Genomic DNA, 22,952 nt, shown 5'->3' with positions numbered 1-22,952 from the left:
GTGAATAAAGAGAGGTTTGTGGAGCTGTCAAGGGGCAGGAATCTGAATCTGAGGGGGGCATGAAGAGAAAAGCAGGAGTTAGGTTGGAGCAGAAGGAGGGAGAAACAGGCAGGAGAGGACAGAAAGTTCTAGAGAGGCTGCTGAGAAGTCCGAAGTGCCTTACTGAGGCTCACACCTTGAGTTCCAGTTGTAGCCCTTCAGGTGAGAAGCTGCAAATAGCCCTCATGGGGAGATGGCTCAGGGGAGGAGGCCCTCCCCTTATTTCATCTTCTTTCATTTAGCTCCTGGGCTTACCCAATCAACAGTTTCAGGCCAGAGTTGAGAAGCCACAGGTAGTAGCCCTGGTATTGCTGACTATGAATATTGCCGGTGCAGATGGAGGCCCCAGGTGGGTCTGCCCAGCTTCGCTCAGCCCTCATTTCCAGCTGGATCCCTGTACAGCTTGGAGTGACTTCCCAGGAACTGGTAGCCAGTTTCCACCTCATGCCCTACAGATGCTTCCATCCTAGCACTTGGCCAGGGGAACCAACAGAAAGCAAAGTGTCTGAGTTTACTCCATATGCTTATTATCCATTCCCAGTTCATTTGCCAGATAACTTTAAGGTTCTAGAGAACACAGATGGAGAGAAGTCAACCCAGGCAATAAAGAAACTTCCTGGTGGTCAATTCAGGGACCCCCACCCCAGCCCTGCCCCGCCCCTTAAAGTCCAGGAATGAACAAACAGTAGCCAATTAGAAGTGGCTGTATGCACACTGACATTTTTCCGAACGGCAGAGATCATAGCGTCATAGTTGTTGAGCTAGAAAGGATTGAGAGACTCCCTACTCCACTCCACTCCCCTCCTTTAAGACTCACCATCTCAGTTCATACAATTAGATTTAGAAGGGATCTCAGGGGCCTTCCACCCCAATCCCTTTGTTTACAATGGAGGAAACTGATGCCTGGAAGGTAGCTCCAATGGATAGTGGACTGGATAAACAGAGAGACCTTGAGTGAGGAAGTGAGGGGTGCTGAGGTAGAGAATAAGTATTTATTAAAGACCTACTACATGTCAGGTACTTAACCACTTTGCCAACATCTCATTTGATTCTCATAACAACCCTGGGAGGTAAGTGCTATTGATATCCCCATTCTACAGTTGAGGAAATTGAGGCAGCTAGAGGTTAAGAGACTTGCTCAGGGTCATGCAGCTAGTTAGTGCCTGAAACTTGATTTTAATTAAGGTATTTTGCAGCCTCCTTGTCTAGTACTCTATTCAATTCATTTAAAGGTATCATTTTTTAAAAATTCAGTTTTATTTTATTTTCAGGGCTACATTCTCTCCCTCCTCCTTCCTCCTCTTCTCTCTCTACACGAGAAAGGAAGAAAAACAAAACCTACTACAAAAATACATAGTCAAGCAAAACCAATTCTTAAATTGGCCATGTCCAAAAAAAGAAATGTCTTAATCTGCACTCTGATTCCATCACCTCTGTATCCGGAGGTGGATAGTATGATTTCAGTTATCATTTTTAACCTTATCCTACAGTATATATTTTAGCAGTGTTAATTTTAAAATAGCTATGATTCACTGCTGTCAGCAACTTTCTCCCTCCTCAGATGCAGATCTCAACTATTAATGCCTCAGGAGAGAGCTTCCTAAATTGCTGTAGCACACCCCATTCTTGCTGGGCCACTGTAGCCTTAGCTAGCTGGACAATTCCCCTCTGATGACAGTTTGCCACTGGGTCCATATTTGAAAATTTTCAGTTTGGCAAACTGCTCCAAAACCTGTGGTCCATTAGCTTAGCTGGTGAGGACCCAAAATAGCCTCCACACCAAGTTGTCATCCAAAAACTTGATATGTAAAGATATTTAAACGCACTAGTACCCTAAAGAAATAAATGGCAAAGTCATTGAATACATAGAGGCTTCACCCTTCTCTTTCTGTTGCAACTCCAGGAGCGGCAAAATTGATCTGGCTGCTATCTATTATGAACGCATTGATGTAGAAGGGCATCATTATGGTCCTTCATCGACTCAGAGGAAAAATGCCCTTAGAGCTGTGGATACCATCCTACAACATATGCTCAAATGGATCCAGGTGACCTAAAGCAAGGAAAACATGTGTGTCAGCTGTCCTGCCTTTCTCTCTCCTCACTCTTTCTTTTGTCTTCTTGACTGTCCCTCTCCTTCAAGGCAGTCACTCTCATTGTTAGCTCCCCACAGGGTAAGTGTTAGAGCAACAAAAACTGACATGTGCATGCTGGTGGATTGCATGCTGTCTCTCAACTGGGTCTTTAATGGTTTTCTTTCCTTCCTTCAAGGCATAAAGCTCCTGGAAGCAGAAGGATGTTGATATCCAGTCATAGCCACGATATTGACATGAGCTTCAGCTACATTATTCTAAGACTTCACTGAGAGACCTGGTTCAGGTCTCTAGAATTCCTGCTATTATGGGCAATCCAGTTGGTCTAGTCTAGTGGGAAGCTCACAGGACTGGCAATAGACATGGTGTCTCTCCCCAGCTCCATCATTCACTAGTTATGTGACCTTAGAGCAACCTTCTCATACCTTTTATATATGCCTCATTTCTGCAACTATAAATCTGGAATAATGATGTCTGCATATCCTGCCTCAAGGGTTTGTTGAGATATGTCAAAGTTTTTTGACATAAGAGATATTCATAGTTTTTGGAAAAGAAAAAAAAGCACTAAGCCAAAATAATTTAAATCAGCCAGTCAATAAGTATTTATTAAATGTCTCCTATTAGACCAATGCTAAGAGCTGGGGATATTAAAAAAAAGATAAAAGATAGTTTCCAGGCTCACGGTCTAGTGGGGGAAACAACTATGTACAATGTGTATTTATATGTATGTGTATTGATATGCATATCATGTGTATATGTAGGTGTATGTATACATATATGTGCATGTATATATGTCTATGTATACACAATACATATATACACATATCTAGGCACTAGCATTAAGAAGGACCAGGAAAAGCATCTCAAACTTTTTGGTCTAAAGATCATTTTTTTTCCAGTATTCCACATGTAGATTTTTAAAAAATTCTTAAATATTTTGTTTTTTCCAATTACATGTAAGAATTTTTAACAATAGACTTTTAAAATCTTGATTCCAAATTCTCTCCTTCCTTCCCTCCTTCCATTCCCCTCTCATTGAGAAGGCAAGCAATTTTATATACGTTATACATGTGTAGTCATGGAAAACATTTTCATATTAGTCATGTTCAATTTGTACTATTAAACGTGGTTGAGGAGATTTTATATGGGTTATATCTATTGATATTATTTTAGAAATTAAAATGTCTTATCATTGCTATGAAAATCATTTTGACCTCTTGGAATTCCTGAAAGCATCTTAGGAACCTCTGAGGGTCATTGGACCACACTTTGAGGACCACTTGGTTAAAGTAGTGGACCTCAGGTCTGTGCTTCCATATTATACATGTCAGAATGATTATAGTGATAATAATATAATAGCTATATATAATATATATTATTATATATATAATATAATAATAATAATAGCTATAATCAGTGATTATAGCTGTGAATCAAAAACAACCTTGTTTGGTTGTTTTTTAAGAAAAAATGCATGACATAGACTAGTAATACCCCAGAATTTATAGTCTGGAAATTCTGTTAGAAGAAACAATTTATTCTGTCTCCTGCAAATCAATAGACCACTAAAGTCAGAATTGAGAGATGACTCTTTCTCTTTTGATTTGGCGTTTTTTAATTGTATAGAATTTCAAGTCGGGAGAAGGTCTTCTCCTCTGATTACAACTATTGTCTCCATCAATTCAACAGGAGAGGGGACTGCAAGATGCCCTAGATATCATTCTCTTCTCGGATCATGGAATGACTGACATTTTCTGGATGGACAAAGTGATTGAGCTGAAGGAACACATCAACCTGAGCGATTTGCTGCAAATGAAGGACCGGGGTCCCGTCGTGAGCCTTTGGCCAGTGCCTGGGAAACATTCAGAGGCAAGAAGTGTTGTATTGGTGGCAGTGGGGAAGGGTTGCAGGGGGATTCTCTTTTACTACTTCACTTCATTATTTCTGATCGCAAAGTACTTGGAGACAGATGGACACAGGTGGGTTATATCCCAGGGATTAGTCTTCAAGCTGCATCAGTATCTGGATAATGAAGAGGAGGCATTTGACTTAGTTTCATGCTTTGTTCAGTACTGGTGTACAATAGTCAAACCAGCTATTTTTTGTGGGGATCACTATAGGAAGTTGGAATATTTTGCCTAGAGAAGATAAGATTTGGCCAAGGCAGAAAGGTGGCATGAAAACAACTTTAAAATAGATGAATGCAATGATGCAAAAGACAGATTAGACTTTTTTTGTTTTTGGAACCAGAAAGGGCAGAACAAGAAGCAATGGATGGAAGGTGGAGGGAGACAAATTTTGATTGAACATGAAGAAAACTTGCTCACAATTAGAGCCATCCAGAAGTGGAGTGGGCTACCTTGGAAGGTGATATTGAGCTGAGGGAAGTCTTTAAGTAGTGCCTGGATGACCACTTGTCCAGAATATTGTAGAAAGAATACCTTTTCAGATATGGATAAGACCAAATAACCTCTGACGTCTCTAAATTTTGAGATCCTATGATTCTGTGAACTAGACACACAAGTTGCCTCTTAAAAGAGCCACCATCTGCAATTCTGTAATGTTCTACTTCTCTTATCAATTCACTTATTTTAGCTGGTTTAAAAATAATCAGAAAGAATGGACTCATTTACATGGCTGACTAATTTTATGTCAGCAAAGAAGAATGGTCCCCCCAACCAGAGAAAGGCATTTTAGGGTTTTGCGATCTCATTTTGAAAGTGCTATAAAGGATGTCATTGGAGGAACTTTGGTGTCCACCTGGTACCTAACTCTCACCTGTGGCTCCAGGAAGCTGTGACATGCACAATAGCCATAGCCCAGTAAACAATCTCAGCAGACAAGGTAAACCAGGTAAAGGGTAACCAATGGGCATTAAACCCATTGGTGAGCTGGGAGATGTCTACCTAAAGCAGATGAAAACTTCTTTTGGCAGAATGGACAAGTGAGAACATTTTGTTCCAGTGGCCATGGAGGTAGCTGAAGCAGGTGCTGTGGAGTGCTTAGAGTTTGGTCAGGCATCAAAGAAAGGTCATCCATTGTATCTTGGGGCCATCATCAGTCATCTTGATTGCTGTCCTGCTATTGGACATTGATGGCTCAGAAAGAGTGAGGCTGATGACTTTGCACAGCTCTACCTCACTCAAATCCAATTCACATGCAAGTCAAGACATCACCTCTGATGTCACTGATCCTCCTTGAAAATGAAGGACAAACAAGACTAGAAAAGAATGGACTACTACCATGATGAGACCAAGTAATAACTGATGGATATCCTGTTTGCTCCATTGGGTTCCATGTCTTGTCAAGAGAATTTAAGGAAGGCAGATTTATGGGACAACAGGAATAGGTGTTACCCAGAGTGGCCAGGCATAGATAAGTTGAGATCTCTTTTGGTGGAGGGAGTAAGCACACTGATATGATCACAAATGCATTGGATTATTGGACTGACTACCTACCCACTGTGCCATTGGCTGCCCCCTTGGGTCTTACCCTGCTCATGTACTGTGGCTACCAGTCTTGGGACATTTCCATGTATAGAAAACAGACTGGTATAATCAGTGTAGCTACCAATGGGATATTTTGAGATAATCACATAGAATTCCAGAAATTCAGATTTGGAAGAGATCATAAAGGCCATCTTATCTAAACTATACAGGAATCCTCTCTACAGTACTCTTGGCAAATGGTCATCCAACCTATGCTTGAAATCCACCAGTGAGAGGAAATGATCTATTCCACTTTGGGATAGTGCTAATTATTGGGAAACTTTTCTTCATATTAAATCAAAATTTATCTCTCTGACACTTTCCCCATTGCCTCTACTTCTGCCTTCTGGAGAACAAGTAGAAGATACCTAATTCCCCTTCTAGTGACAGCCCCAGGCCACCCCAAACCACCCCCACCACCCTCCCCCCACTCTTCTTTAAATACTCCTCAGTTTTGTAACTGATCCTCATAGAGGCACCTAGGTTGCACAGTGGGACATGTGAACAGTGAAGCACGGGAATAGAAATTAGGAAGACCTCAGTTCAAATCCAGCCTCAGTCACTTATTAGCTGTGATTAGACAAATTACTTCACTTCCGCCTGACTGAGTTTCCTACCTACCTCTCAGAGTTGTGAGGATCAAATGAAATAAAATTCATAAAGCTTTTTGCAAACTTCAAAACACTATATAAATACTTCTCCTCCTCCTTGTCTTTGTCCTTTCCTCCTCCACCTATTTCTCCTCCTCCTTCATTTTTATCATCATCTTCTTCTCCTCCTTCTCTTCCTCCTCCTCCTCTTCCTCCTCCTTCTTCTTCTTCTTCTTCTTCTCCTTCTCCTTCTCCTTCTCCTTCTTCTTCTTCTTCTTCTCCTTCTCCTTCTCCTTCTCCTCCTCCTCCTTCTTCTTCTTCTTCTCCTTCTCCTTCTCCTTCTCCTTCTTCTTCTCCTTCTCCTTCTCCTCCTTCTCCTTCTTCTTCTTCTTCTTCTTCTTCTTCTTCTTCTTCTTCTCCTTCTCCTTCTCCTTCTCCTCCTCCCCCTCTTCTTCTTCCCCCTCTTCTTCCTCCTGCTCTTCCTCCTCCTCCTCCTTCTTCTTCTCTTTCTCCTCCTTTTCCTCCTCCTCCTCCTTCTCCCTATTATTATTCCCAGCCCTCATCATTCTGGTCTTCTTCCTCTTGATGCTCTAAAGTTTTTCCTTGCCCTTCTGAAGCTGTGGTACCTAGCAATGAGCACAGTGCTCCAAACATGGCCTGACCGTGGCAAAGTTCCAGGCACGCAATGATCTACCTTCTTGTGGACCACAGTGTGTCCAATACAAAGATGGAAGAAATGAGTTAGAAATTCCTTAGATTTTGCTTCAGACACGAGTACATTTGTACCAAATGAGATGACGCCTTTGCTACAACCCTCTACCTCCTGCTGCAAAGTCAGTTTGTCTTAGAAATGGGTCAGGCACTTGCTCAAAACCACTGCTTATCATAAAACACACTTTAAAAGTTTAAAGACTATTGGCATATCTTATATGAGCTTCATTTCAACAAGGGAAAAAGCCTCAAGCCCAGTAGACAGAGACCACCATAAACCCAGAGAGTATAAGGAGGATTTAATGACACCCTTGGAAAGTGAATGACAGAGGCAAAGACATTCATCAACAAACCCTGATCCAAAACCAAGTCAGGCACCTTTGCCAAAAGGCGTTGTCTTCCACACATAAAAAGTTACAAGTTTAAGAGCTTATGAGACAAAATTTTATGTTGTGTATCTATGAAAACCCAAGGACTGTATGCTGAAAACCTCTCTTTTAGTTAAAGAGGAATTTCTATTTAAACCGTAGTTATCTGACAAAAGCTGGAAAGTAAAACCCCTCTTACAGGAGTTTTATTCAATTTTCTGCAGTTTTCCCAACAGAGATTTTTATATGAAGATGTATGCTATGAGTTCATTTGATTTCTTTTCTATCCCCACCAAGAGCAGAGGTCTCCATTCACAGTTCCAAAATTCTCTTCCCTGGTCATCATTTTCCTATATGTATTATAGCCTCCTATTAGAATATAAGCTCCCTGAGGACAGGGAATGCCTCGCTTGTACTTGTATTACCAATGTCTAGTGCTGGACCTGGAACATAGTGGGAGTTTAATTAATCAGACAACAAACATTTATTAAACATCAAGTGTATTCCAGGCATTATGCTAAGATGGAATAGGTTTTGGGGACACCATTCTCCTGGTTTTCCTCCTACCCATCTGACCACTCCTTCTCAGTCTTCTTTTCTGTATCCTCATCACACCCTCTAATCACTGGTGTGTCACATGGTTCCATCCTTGGTCCTCTACTCTTCTCCCTCTATATTATTCTACTTGGTGATCTCATCAGCTCCCATGGATTTAATTACCATCTCTATGCTGATGATTTCCAATCTCATGGCACCAACTGCCTTTCAGACATCTCAACCTGATGTTCAGTAGACATCTTAAACTCAATATGTCTGAAACAGAACTTGCTATTTTTCTTCCTAAAGCCCTTTCCATTTCTACCTTCCCCATTATTGTAGAGGACAACATCATTTTTTCAGGTCTCAGGATCACAACCTAGGAGTCATCCTTGCCTCCTTACTATCTCTCACCCCTCCATAGCCAATCTGTTGACCTATTGATTTTGCCTTTGCAACATCTCTGAAATAAACCCCTTTCGCTCCTCTGATATGCTGGTGCAGGCCCTCATGACCTCAAAATTAGACTACTGCAATAATCTGCTAGTGAATCTGCCTGCCTCAGGTCTCTCTCCACTCCAATCTATCCTTCATTCATCCACCAAAGTAGTTTTCCTAAAGCTCAGGCTAAACCAAATCACTCCCCTACTCAATAAAATCCAGTGACTCCATATCACTTCCAGGATCAGATACAAAATCTTCCATTTGGTGTTCAAAGACCTTAATAACCTAGTCCTTTTCTAACCAACACAGTTATAAAGCAGAAAGTATAATCACTTAAAGTCTTCAATTGCATGGATGATATACTCTTGCATAGACCAACTGAATGAACTAAAAGAGGTCCTGGTATGTGTGTGTGTGTTTATACATTCATATACACACAGAGACATACACACATACATATATATATGTATACATACAAACTCATACATATATGTGTGCATAAACACACATCTAAATATATATATATATACACACATATGCACGCACAGTGTATACACACACAATTAGGAGTGCACAAGTTACCTGCACCTTAGTCCAAATAAGGGAGAAAACCCTTCCCTTTCCTTGTCCTAGACCGTCTCCTTCAAATGTATTTATGCTTCATTTGAGAAACAGTTGCTCCCTCAGCATCACTGTGCCCAATGGTAGAAACAACTTTCTCATGGACTTTACAAATGGCATCTTCTTTGGTTGGTCCTTTGCACCATTAGCCAGATTGTGATGATGGAACTAAGATTAAGACCATCCAATTTAGGACCTCAATTGTTCATTAAGAATCAGGGCAATTTAACACACTCTTCTTTGATTTCCTTGGTAGGTAACTAAAAAACTGAAACTGGTGGAACACATGACTGTTTATGAGAAAGAGGCGATTCCCACCAGGTTTCATTACAAGAAAGGAAAATTTGTGTCTCCTCTGACGTTAGTGGCTGATGAAGGATGGTTCATCACTGAGGTAAAGTATGAACAATGTACTAAGGAAAAATAGGAAAAATTATTCAATCCCTTAAAAGTCTGTGGTTGATGACTAATATGTAAATGTTTTTCATGATTGCACATGTATAACCTTTTTAAGGGGGAATGGAGAGGGAGGGAGAAAATTTAGAATTCAGATTTTTAAAAATTAATATTAAAAATTGTCTTTACATGTAATTGGGAAAAATAAAACCTATTTAAAAATAAATAATATGCTTGCTATCCCTCCCGCAAAGCATGCGGTTAAGCTCTCCCACATATTTCTTACCTCAATATAATCCATTTTCAAATTTCTTATTTAAATAGTGAATGTATGTGTTTGATGATACTATGTTGACACAAAAGTTCACCTGCTGATTCAGAAATTGGATCATTTTGCCTATAGCTGATTTTTTAAAGTCAATGGTTTATTTTATTTGGGCATAGCAACTCCCCTCTTAACAAAGATCCATAAAAACCTCCTTATAAATAAAGTGTGTCCGCTATTCCTTGTGACTGCTTAGAACAGGGACTCAATCTTTTTGTGTGTCATATACTCTTTTAAAGTCTGATAAAGCAAAATAAAATAAAATTTAAAATAAGTAACATAATAAATAATATACTAAAGAAAAATACATAAGATTACAAAGGACATCCATTATTTTGAAATAGTTATTAAAAAAGACATTTTTCTTTCCTTACATTCCCAGACTTATAGGTTAAGAATTCTTGATCTTAATGAAAATTACATTTCCTGGTAACCATTCTCCTGTGTAATATCCTTCTTTTAGAATGTAATGGATTATAAATAGAATTTGAAGAATATACTTATTAATTACCTTTGGGGGCAGCTAGGTGGTGCAGTGGCTAGAGCACCAGTGCAGGAGTCAGGAGGACCTGAGTTCAAATCTCACCTCAGACACTTGACGCTCACTAGCTGTGTGACCTTGGGCAAGTCACTTAACCCCAATTGCCTCATCCTAGGTCATCTCTAGTCATCCTGATGAGTATCTGGTCACTGGATCCAGATGACTCAGGAGGAGAAGTGAGGCTGGTGACCTGCACAGCCTTCCCTCACTCAAAACAAAGTCAAGGGCAAGTCATGTCATCATTTCTCGGATGGTATGGTCTTCTTCGGCAACGAAGGACAAACACACATACAATTAATTACTTTTAATTTTGTGGGTAGGGTACTAATAACGACAACTACATTTCACCGTATTTTATTGCTGATTTTACTTACATTGTATATATTGTCCTTCCGGGTCTAATTCCTATTTTATTCTGCATCACTTCATACAAGTATTTCCCCATGTTTCTCCAAATTCTTCATAGACATCATTCATATTCCATTCCATTCATTGCCATAATTTCTTCAGTCACTCCACAATGTGAGAGAATATAATTTTTCCAGTTTTTTGTTCTCACAAATAATTCTATTTCTGATATTCTTAAACTAATGATTATTTTCTTATTGTCATTCATCTTGGAGTACAATCCCAGGAGTCATCCCATTGGGTGTGAATAAGTTGGTACTTTTTCCTACCTAAGTCCCAAGTACATCTAGAAGAGTTACGCCAATTCAGTGTTCCATCAGCAATGAATTTAATATGTGTTATCTTCCCACAAGTCTTCCAACAATTACTTTTCCCCTCTTTTAGCGTCAAAAGTGTGAGGTGACACTTACACCCCTGATTACTAATGATTTTCAATATTTTACTTGCTTTTTGATGGTTTTTGACTACAATTTAACCGAAAAAAGAAAAACAACTTTGAATTGAGTGATTTGGGCTTAGAGTAAAGTGGGTCAATTAATTAAATCAAAGAGATCCTAGCTCTTTTCTAGTATCAAAGGAAATGCTAGAGCTAGACCAATAGAGCACTATTCTCTTCATTGGAATGGATCCATTTCACCTGGGTTTGCCATTCGTGTTTTTTGGTAGATGGCATCTTCAACAAAAGCTGCCATCCAAAGCTTCATCCAATGGAAGGGAGGTGACGTTGACTTTTAGAAGCTGTGAAGGTAAGGTTACTTTAAGGTGGGAAGGAAGCAAGGACAGTCCCAGGGCCAGGCTATTTCTACTGTCACAAAACTAGTTTGGCTAAGTGGAGGGAGGTTCATCACCCACCAAGTGGTGATTTCTTTGGCCATGGTGATCCATTAAGCAAAGAAAAATATAAGGGGACCCTCAATCCTAAATAGCCTTCTGCTGCCCCAGAAGTGATAAATGAACAAATCAAAAACATTTATTAAATACTTGTAGGGAAGCTAGGTGGCATAGTGGATAGGGCTTGGAGTCAGAAAGACTAGTCTTCTTGAGTTCAAATTTGGCCTCAGACACTGACTCGCTGTATGACCTTGGGCAAATCACTTAACCCTGTTTTGGCACAGTTTCTCATCTGTAAAATAAGCTGAAGAACAAATGACAAAACACTCTAGTGTCTTTGCCAAGAAAATCCACAAAAGGGGTCACAAAGAGTCAGACACAACTAGACAAGAACAAGAAACCCTTAAAATATGCAAAGCTCCATGCTAAGCAGAGGGGATCCAGATAGAAGAGTAAGATTGTCTCTGCTCTCAAAGAGCTCAAATTGTAAAAGAGGAAGACCACACACATAGGAAAGTTTAGCTGTAGGGAAAGTGAAAAGACCCAGTGATGGTTTACAGACTGAGACAAAGCAGAGATTAATGAAAATTCTTTAGTGTTATTGGGGGAGAATGGATGAAAAGGGAACTAACTCTTGCGTGCCCAATCTGTCTTCTCTGAAGGACCAGTAGATTGTGGGCTCCTTAAAGGCAGGAACTGCCTTTTGCCTTTCTTTGTATCTCCATTGCTAAGCCCATAGTAGGAGCTTAATAAATGTTGTAAAGATCAAATGAGACCTTGACCACCTGCAATGTCCTCAGAGTCTAGAACTAAATGCCACTTGCACATTTATTATAAAAGTTGCATGCTATAAATATTTCACTGACTGAAATCCCCAGAATCACAGAAGTCAGACCTGGTGGGGCCCTTAGAGATCAGTTAACCTCATCCTTTATTGTTAAAACAAGGAAATGCAGAAAGGGGAAGTGATTTGTCCAATGACCCACTGGTATTAAGGAAGAGAGAAATCCAGGGCTAAAGCCAAAAGCTCACTCTTATATAGATAGAAAAGCAAATTATATTTTAAAATCTAAAAGCGACCTCCAAGGCCATCTGGTTCAACCTGGACTTGAACATTACACCACCTCTGACAAGTGGCCCACCATCTAGTCTCTGCCTGAAGACTGTGGGGAAGGAGACATCAACATCAGCATCTTTCCCAATCCTGATTCTGTCACTCTACACGTTCCCTATCCCACCAGAAGGATGTCATCTGAAAATCTGATAAGCATTCCATCTTTGCCTCTATCCAAATCGTTGATAAAAACGTGAACCAGGACAGGGTCCAAGCTGACACTGATTGTTAGATGCAAATAGAGCATGAGCTGAGATCTAGGCCAACCCTAGGAGATTTTCCTTTCACAGTCATTTTACCTACAGGCTCTCTCTGCGGGCCCATGCATTGAATATAAATGACTACTCTTTATTAAACAGGCAGATAGATGGTACACTGGACCTGGAATCATGAAGACGTGAGAATTCAGCCTCAGACACTTGCTAGTTAGTTGTGTTACCCTGGGCAAGTCACTTAACCTCTGTTTGCCTTAGTTTCCTCACTTAACAGTGAAATGGAATAGTAACAGCACCTACTTCACAGAGTGTTGTAAAGATCAAATGAGATAATATTAATGAAGTGCATAGCACAGTGCCAGGCACATAGTAAGTACATTATAAATATTTATTCCCTCTCCCTCCCTCCCCATCCTAGTTGTAGGTGAGGCTGACATATGCCAAGGACCAAGCAAACAACAGGTGAAGAAGGGACAATCCTGATTCAAAGACTGGGGTACAAATCTGGAGTCAAAGAACCATAAAAGAAAAGATAAGCCTGGGCCAGTACCAGGAATTCTTCAGAGTACCTGTACCCAAGGGGCTGGGATGAAAACCCAACTGAAGGGATTCAGTACCCGATTGTGGCCAGAGTTGGGACCAGCTCTTTGAGCAGTACAAGGAGTGCCCAGGAAAGAACTTGCCAAACAGATTGGATTCCTTCTTTGAAAGTCACCAAGACACTGTGATATATCCAGGTCCAATGCTGAATTTGCACCCAGATCTTACTGACTCCCAGTCTGTTCACTGAGGAGCCACACTGCAGCCCTGTAACACTCCCAAGCATTGCCTAAGCCAGAGTAAAATATAATTGGGAAATATTTAATAAAATATACAATAGAATTCAGATAATGTTAATATGTAGTTTTCTAAGTTGATATGTACCCACAGGGATCTTTAAAATGTTGGGTGTATTGGCCCCAGTTTCTATGTGAGTTCGACTCCAGAGCACCTTTTTTAGAGATCTTTATTATTGACAATAATATTGATGGTATTATTATTATTATTAACACTTTTATTAAAAGGCAAGATACATAGTAGGGTTTAACGAGGCAGTTTTTTGTCTGCCTCATCTTGTTCTCCCAAAGCTCTGATTTTTCTAAGATGGCCCCTTGTGCTTCCCAGTCCTGACCTGAGGCTAGTTCTACCATCTGTCCACGTGACCAGGCATGATCAGGTCACTGAGACAGAGTCTGAGCAAGGATGAGGTTTGGTAAATGTGACCAGCGCAGGTGCAATTTTTTAGGCCAGAAGGGATTTTTACAGGGCTAACAGGTTTCAGATTCTATTTCAAGGCATTTAAAGAACTGTTATTGGTATGTGAAAATAATGACTAAAAAATTTGTTGGTATTTTTAAGTGAATATTTTTTTTAAAAAATTCTATTCTGAATTTAATGAGAGAGAAAGAAAGTCAAAACATTTCCATATTGTTTCTTCTTAATATTTTTTAAGGCATCTGCAATTTCCTGAGTGTTCTACATTATCAGAGAGGGAGAAAATCGTGTGTTTCAAGCTAATAAAATCCTAAAACCCAAAAGTACAAATATACATGCAGACAGAGAAGAGTAGATGGGACACTAAGCTTGAAGTCAGGAGGTGCCTACATTCATGGCCTGCCTCAGACATTTCTTAGTTGTGGGACCTTGGGCAAGTCCTCCAGGCCTCAGTTTCCTCATCTGTAAAATGAAGGGGTTGTACCAGATGATCTAACAGCTCGAAATGTATGATGCTATGAATCAAAGGACATGGATCTGAATTCTGGTTCTACCATTTATGAACCCTTTAATCTTGAGAAAACCTCTTTGCCATACACCAGTATGGGCCTGGGGTGAAAGGATTCAAATCCCATCACTGATGCTTACTACCTGTGTTACCTTGAGTGAATCACTTAATATCCCTGAGTCTCATTTTCCTCATCTGGAAAAACTGATTTTTTCCTGTTCTAGTCTATGGCCAGATGACTTCTCGGCACTTCACTTTCCTCATCCATAAATTGAATTGAATAATTTGTAAGGTCTCTTCCTTAGACATTCAGAAATGAGCTGTACGTGCTTGATACATTCCACTTTTCTCTTTCCCTCATCACTGCCCTCTTCTCCAAAGCACTAAAGAGTGAGAAGAAATAAGGGCACAGGAAAAATCCTCATGGAGTTTTATTCCTAAAAAAACAGAAGTACATGAAACAATGGTTTTTAATGTAGCTGAAATCCCACACCGAAGACAAATGAAAAACATATTAAGTAAAAAGAAAACTTCACTAATGATTGATAATTACTTGAGTAAATGCTGTTATTTGCATCTGTCTTTTAGACTCTATTTCTGATGGTTTTTTCTGATTACCTCAACTATGTGGGAATTCTTTTGTTTCCTATTCCATAAATGTTTTATTTCCATTATTAGGGGCAAGTAAGGAAAATGATGCCTTGAGATCCTACTTTAATGAACTATTGAGATTTTATTTATTTTTCTGCTAAAAATCTCAAGAAAGAGCCCTTGAAAACACTGTCTTTCCTTATTGGCTCAGACTTTTTCTTTGAAGTCTCTAGTGTTTATTATAGTTTCTTGGCTGCTGAGAATTGAAAACTCTCTCCTATATCCCTGGTTGCTGCTCTGTGCCAGGGCTATTAATCTCTCACATTCCTGTTTGCAAAATAGGCCCACAAATGGAAAAAGAATATTGCCTATTTCTACTTCACTGACATGCCAGCCCATGTGATGAAGCTCTTTTGTTGGGCTGTACCTCACATCTGCACTTTCCCTCTTGAATGCACGGTCTCCCTGGTCTTGCATTAGCATGGTTAGCCACGATTGCTTCCTGCTTTTGACATGATTAGAAAAACAGCTGAGTCAGTGACAGCTGATAGTGGTTTGGTTGGGGCCAACTGTTGAAATCCCACAATTCTAGCCTCCTTCCCCTCTCCTTCCCACTCTCCATCTCCCAGCCTTAAAAATCTTTGATATTTGGTTCCCTTTGTGCTGTTTTGGAAGAACCCAAGACCACTTTCATAATGGTGGAGATCATAATGATAAGATCCTATTCCCAAAAAGGAATGATTGAAAGTGACAAGCTCTCCATTCTGGCCCTGATGGTCAGAAGCCTGTGTCTATTTTCTTCATACATCTCTCCGAATACCATTAGTGAAGTAGCAACAGAAAGGGAGGCAGGTTTCCATTTGTCAGAGAAAACTGTGCAGCTGCCCAGGGTGCTGGTTGATAGTTACTTTTTTACCTGATGAAAGTAAGGCAGAGAGGCAGGGTTGTAAAGGATCTAGGTTTGAATCTCAAATCTGCCACTTGGACCATGGAATTCTAACAAGAGAACTGGAGGAGATTTTTAGGTGACATCTTGTCCAATCCTCTCATTTTACAGATGAAAAACTGAGGCCCTGGGAGGTTAAGGGACTAAGATTAAGGAGCAAGTAGCTGAGTCAGGATTTGAACTCTGGGCCCCTGACTCCGAATTCAGTACTGCACAGGCTGCCATCCATGTAAGTTGGAAGAGACTAAAGTTTCACAAAAATCAGTCTCTCCCTTCTCGATTTTTTCATATTGCTTTGTCTGGATGATTCCTCTGATTTTCCCATCTATTTGTTAATTACCTGCACAAATATTAGATTGTCAGCTCCTTGAAAATAAAATTTGCATGTCTCTATATGTCCTAATTCAGGTCTTGCACCTAGTAAAAAATGTCGAATTTCATTGAAATTCTGGTGACTTCATTGTTGGGGCACTGGATTGATTTTCTGAATCATAAAACTCCTCTACTAACTTGATAATCCTAAAAAATAGAGCCTGACCATGTTACCCTCTCCTTACCTCAAAAATAATCAGTGGCTCCCTACTACCCTTAAGGATAAACTGCAACATTTTCATCTTGGCTATTTAAAGTCCTTTACAATCTGTCTCCTTTTCAGTCTTATTTCATAATAGTCCTCTGCATGAACTCACTCTTCTTTTTCCTCCTTTCCATTTGTATTGTCATGGCAAAAATTCTGCAGCCTGGCTATTAAGCATGTGTATCATTTCATCTTTGGCCTTTGTGCCTTGGTATGGGCTATCCCCCATGTCTGGAATGCCCTCCTGCCTCACCTGTGCCTGGTTTTCCTCCAAGTTCAGCTCAGGTAGTCTTTCCTCCATGGGGTCTTTTGTGGTTTCCACAATCATTAGCATTCCTTCCTCTTTAAAAACAGACTTAGTATCTCATCAATCTGTACATACTCTGAATACTCTTGTATATGTGAATGAAGCTCTTTGTGGTAGGTTCTTTCATTTTCGTCTTGGCATCTCCAGTGCCAGATAATAATAATCAGTTAATAAATGTTTTTCTAATTAGATTTATTGAACTGAAAAATTTGAGGGAAATGGGACAACCAATCTTACTAGAATCTTCCAAACAAAGTTTTTTTTTTTTTTAAATTTTCTTTTGAAGAAAAAGTTTATTTTGAAAAGTGACAGGATAGATGAAATGTCAAGCTAAATTCTGGGTACTTGGGCATGAGCCCAAAACATAGGAAATCGAGACAAACAGGAAGACATTAATGTCTGCTCTGTTCTGGTGGTGACTCCAGAAGTCCTGTCGACATCCAAGTGAACATGTTGCAGGAATTAAGATGAGTTGGGGTGGGACTAGGTGAAATATAGCTCTAATTCTTATTATCATCAGTTATATTGCATACACTGGGAGCAATCCATTTTTTCAATGGTAGTTCTGTGTAGACAGCTGCAGAGAAGACTTATGGCCCTACTAGTATGCTCTGATTGAAGAGGGAATAGTTTAGAGTAAGGAAGATAATTTAGCAGGTCATTAAAATAAACCTTCCAGCAGCCACACCCCAGCTAAACCCATCCCATCCTGACCTCAGTAGTTGCTGGGTACAAATCTCCTGGGGTCACACAGTGTCTCTGGGCAGGTTTCCTCCTTACCCCTCAACTTCCCAACTCCACCCTGTCTCCTGGTTCCCTCCCATGCTCTGGGAATAAAAATCCCTTGTTATGGCTCTGGACCCTACACATCAGAAGTCTTGCTTTCTAATTCTTGATATCTTAACAAATATCCAGATCACAATCTAGTGATATGCTCACCCTGACGTAACTAACCCATTGCTTTTTTATTTTTCTTCTGGTCAAGCTAGGTGGTGCAGAGTAGGGCCCTGAGCTTAAAAATCAGAAAGACTTAATTTTCATGAGTTCAAATCCAGCCTCAGACACTTACTGGGTATGAGACCCTCAACAAGTCACTTAACCCTGTTTGCCTCAGTTTCTTCATTTGTAAAATGAGCTGGAGAAAGAAATGGTAAACAACTCCAATACCTTTGCCAAGAAAAAAACAGATGGTATCCCAAAGAATTGTCTAGGACTGAACAACAACAACGTGTCCTTGACTATGTCTTTAAGAATACTTCTTAATAATAACAACTAGCATTTATAGAATACATTAAAGGCTACAAAGTACTTTATAGATGTTAACTCACTTGAGCTTTACAACCCTGTGAAGTGCCCTTTTTATACCCATTTTAGAGATGAGGAAACTGAGGCACAGAGAGGTTAAGTAACTAGTTCAGGATCACACAGACAATAAGTCTCAGAGACAAGATTCAGACTCAGGTCTTCCTGGTGCCAAGTCCCATACGCCATCCACTGTACTACCTGGCTATTTCATTTTTGCTAACATGCTACCAATCTGCTTGCAAGTCTGTCACCTAGTGAAGCTCTCTGTCATCTGCTCAGTACAGTGCTTTGCACATAGTTGGCACTTAATAAATGTTTATTGGCTGATTAATTGATTATTGATCCACATTCTCAGTCTTCACAGACACTAGCATCTGAGGATTTGTAGACCCTCATGGCTTCATCTGGGGAATATTGAAAATGGGGTTTTTTTGTCAAAGGGTAACCTCCCAAATACTAGCCAGTCTGATTTCCTCCTCCTGCTCTGTTCTGAGCCACCTCCTTGTCCATCTGCCAGTCCATAAGCGTACTAATGAATGAACTTACACAACTGCAAACCTAGCTTGTTTCAGATGGTTTGGAGACCATCTGATTTTGTCAACTGGTCAATAAGAACAGGCCTTTATTACAGGTGAATTTTAATTCACTTAAGAGAAAGTATCAGGCCTAATTCTAAATACTCAAAGGTAAGAACATGGTCATAGGATCATAGATCCAGAGCCAGAGAGGATCTCAGAGGCCAATCTAGTCCAACCTCCTCTTTTTACAGATGAGAACTAACACCCAGGGAGGTTTGAGAATTTACTCAAGGTCATAAGTATAAAGGGTGGAATGTGAACACATCATTGGACTCCAGAGTCAGAGTTCTTTCTACTAAACTATACTGGAGATTGAGTTAGGCAAAGAAAGAAGGAGTCAACACAAAAATTTATTCAAATCTCACTCATAGTAGAGAGGTATCCCCAGGTCCCAACTCTGATGGGGACCCAGGGAGAGGAAAAGGATCGATGAAACTGAGAGGCTATCATACAGTCCTGGCACCTGGTTTATTCAAGTCTCACATCATTTACTTTTATTTCAATAAGCCACACTCCAGGGCAGCTCAGGGCTCAGAGAGGCAAGTGGTGTCATTGACAGAGGATGGGGCTCACGTAGAGGTTTCCCAGCTCTTGATGACACAGGCAGGAACGTGCCAGAGATTGGCTAGCAAGGCTGTCACTATGCCATGTAATAGAAGTTTCTACACGTGGAGAAAAGTTTCTACATGTCCAGAAAAAGGTACAGCAAAGATACCGAATAGGAGGAGGGGATGTATCAACCTGTCGCAAGAAACTCACCCACCCAACATTTATTCTATGAAGTTTGGGTTCAGTCAAAGGACCACACTTGAGGACCTAGAGGCAGGTTCCCCATCCTTGGATAGGCATTCTTCATCGATTTGTTTTTTGCTTGTTTGGATGGTTAGACTAGCCTCCTTTGAATGGCCATGAATTTCAGTGGGCAGACACTAGAGCAAGGGTATTTTAATATTTTTATTTGGTTTGGGATTTTTTTGGTCACAGACCCCCTCTGGCATTCTAGTTAAGTACCCCTTCTAAGAATAATACTTTTACATACGGAAAATAAAATACATAGGATTACAAAGAAAACCAGTGATACGGAAATATAGTTGTCAAAAATAGTTTGGTTTTTTTTCAAAAAGTTCATAGGCCTCTGGTTAAGATCTCTTATCCTATAGTATTTCACAACTTGATACAATCAGCAAAGAGTCATTCACAAACAGGAACACAGGGAAAACCTCATGATCTATAAGGAATCCTTATTTCATCTGGACTCTGGGTGTGATATTCTTCATGACAATGGACAAGCAGCTCTATCAAGGATGCTTCGTTCTGTTTTATACCTCACTTGATATAAATAATTAGAGAATTTTTTTTAAAAAAAGTTATTTCTATGTTTGTATCTATTGAAGAATATTGGATGATAAATGCATGGGAAACACTTTGAGGAGAACTTTAAGTCAACATTTTTTTCTGCAGTCAACTCTGTTTGGTGGGAGGGAGTGTATGTATTTAATAAATGATCAGTATAGCTCAACCTCATATTTTTCTGCTCAGTCAGTTCTGTGACCAAAAAGATGTGGCCTTCTAAAGAAAATCACTTGTGAACTCTCACCTGTTCCCTCCTCAAAATTTCATCAAGGATGCCTTCAATTTGTACTTAGACCATTTTGCACAAATGAGAAAGATATGTGGATTAGTAGTTGCTAAATGTCCTATCAATTCCATTCTCCTACTAATACTATCATCTATGATCTTCTCAGTTACCTGTGGGGAATATATTTTCTTTGTCATACCTTGAAAACTCAGTCCTCAAGTGCCTTTATATTTGTGTTATATTTGGTTAGGTCTAGCTCGCTGGCTCTTTTTGCCTCTACTTGTCCAGGAGACCAAGTGCTAGCTGGCTGAGGAATTTATAGGGTCCTTTTATAGTCTTCCTTGTTGTAGCTATTTTACATCAGTTAAATTTGTCTAAGAAATGTTGATAATAAAAAACAGTGTCTTAGCTTTTCTCCATTTCCTTTTCTTCAGAGTTAACAGTATATTTAAATGAGGTTAGGTTGAAACTGTTATAATTGTATGTAGTGACTTCCTCCAATGTAAATTAATTGCCACAACAAGGATACTAAAAGAGCCCTGAAAGTTTCTTAGCAAACGTTTAGCTTACTTCTCAGATATACATAGGAGGCTGCCAAAGGCAACAGCACAATAGAATGTAAACTCATTTATAAAATCTCATGAAGAAGGATGATATTATGAACAGTATTGTCCCATAAAGCCAAGAGAAGCAGCGGAGAGTAAAGTCAATTTCAAGAAAACTTGGCAAGATACCCACCCAAGCAAAGTCATCCCAAAGGCATTGAAGGTTAAGAATGAAAGGCAGACTGCAAACAGAAGGGAAATGGAGATTGGAAAAGCCATTTTAATAAACTGTTTTCTCCATCTAGGAGGGCAGAACCATCACACTTGGACACAAGCATCACAGTCCCAGATTAGCTTCGTAGGAGGTTGAAATGGCAACAAAGATGAGAGAAGTAGCTGGATTGTACCAAGTATGTATAGAGGAGATCTGAGCTGGAAGCAATACAATTATGAGGTCATTGAGAAACTGACTAAACTACAAGGGATCTGAAGGAGAGAAAGATACCAAAGGCATGAAAATACATTTTGCATCTTATTAATACCACAAAAGGGACAACTAGGTGGTCAAACAGATAGAGTGATAGGCCTGGAGTCAGGAAGAATTAAGTTCAAATACAACCTCACATACTTACTAGCTGTGTGATCCTGAGTAAGTCATTTTGCCTCAGTTTCCTCATGTGTAAAATGAGCTGGAGAAGGAAATGGCAAACCACTTTAGCATCTTTGTCAAGAAAACCCTAAATGGTGTCATGAAGAGTTGGGCATGACTGAAAGCAATACCACAAAAAGGTGACCAAGGAAAGGAAAATCAGTGACTACCGACCTATAGGTATACCTTCTCATCTATCTTTATGAGTCATCGATACCTCAATAGGGCATGTTTCATGAGAATATCAGTGAGGAACCAGCAGGCCTCTACCAGGAATATTCAGCAATGGACCACATCTTTACCATTTAACAGCTAACTGAAAGATACACAGGACATAAGATGTCATTTTTTCTTTATGATTGTTTTATAATAAAAAAGAACATTTAATTTGGTAGAACAAAACACTACTTAACAGACATCGCAGTGTCTTCCTTCCATCCATATGTCAAACTCATCCAAGATTCCTTGGAAGATACTCTCTGACTAATGAAAATCAGATAAGGCATAATAAAACAGAGACCTGTATGGCCAGCAAAGATATTTGCCACAAAATAGAAACCCTGTGAATGGTAAGTACCTCCTGATAGATGATATTGTGTTGATACTATCAAGTTCGAAAACATTGTAGATTCCAATAGAAAAGATTTGTAATCACTCAACCAAGTTTGACCTGCTCATCCACATTGGAAAGACCATATAATGTCTACTGTTCAGATTTCATTATGTATCTGAATGGACCCTGTAGAGCTTGTCCAAAAGTACTAATATCTGGGATAGTCAGCACAGATGGACAATAAGCTAGGACCAGAACTGGGTAGGAAGAGAAAAATATAGATTAATGTTAGGAAATTGCAAACCTGTTTTTACTAATCCCAAATTTACCATGAAAATATAGACCTATCTTTTCCATATTAACATTTTACTGCTGTTGCATGGCAGCAAGTTGTGGAGTGCAACTGCATTCAAATAGCTAAAAAAGATATACACTAGGCAATGGAGAGGCATGTGGCTAGCGTGCATAGGCCACAACAAATGAAGAATAAGGAATTCTGAAAGAGCAGGAATTCATGAATTATATAATAGGAATATAGGGTGAGCTGGGAGACAGCCTAATTTCCTCACTAGTACCCTGCAATGTTGAGAGTATGAGGAGGGTCTTTAGGGTGTTAGATGGACTCTCTGTGGCAAACTTTTGGGAGAATACTCACAGAAGTGGACCAGGATGGGCAAGCATCGATGATTTGCAATCTACACCATTGGAGGAACCTTTGGAATAGATGAGATGTTAGATCTATTTGAGTACTGGTGAGTTTTCCTCACATCTTCATCCCTTTTTCCAACCTGCTGTTGATTTAGTCCATTGCTGAAACTAGTCATTGATCTAACTGGATACAG

At 39.7% G+C, this 22,952-nt stretch overlaps 1 protein-coding gene across 3 annotated transcripts in view; it reads left to right on the top strand.

Moving 5' to 3' along the window:
• ENPP6 (ectonucleotide pyrophosphatase/phosphodiesterase 6) overlaps positions 1-22,952 on the top strand; it is a 182,614-nt gene that overhangs the window by 128,718 nt on the left and 30,944 nt on the right. For all 3 annotated transcript variants that reach the window (XM_072625433.1, XM_072625432.1, XM_072625434.1), the window contains 3 exons: positions 1,943-2,084; positions 3,819-3,998; positions 9,145-9,282. In XM_072625433.1, the coding sequence (XP_072481534.1) occupies positions 1,943-2,084; positions 3,819-3,998; positions 9,145-9,282 (460 nt within the window). The remainder of the gene's footprint in view (positions 1-1,942; positions 2,085-3,818; positions 3,999-9,144; positions 9,283-22,952) is intronic.

Source organism: Notamacropus eugenii, chromosome 7, assembly GCF_028372415.1.
Source record: "Notamacropus eugenii isolate mMacEug1 chromosome 7, mMacEug1.pri_v2, whole genome shotgun sequence".
In the NCBI taxonomy this organism is placed as follows: Eukaryota; Metazoa; Chordata; class Mammalia; order Diprotodontia; family Macropodidae; genus Notamacropus; species Notamacropus eugenii.
Note: the sequence above shows the minus strand (reverse complement) of the source record. Positions and strands in the feature narration are given on the sequence as shown.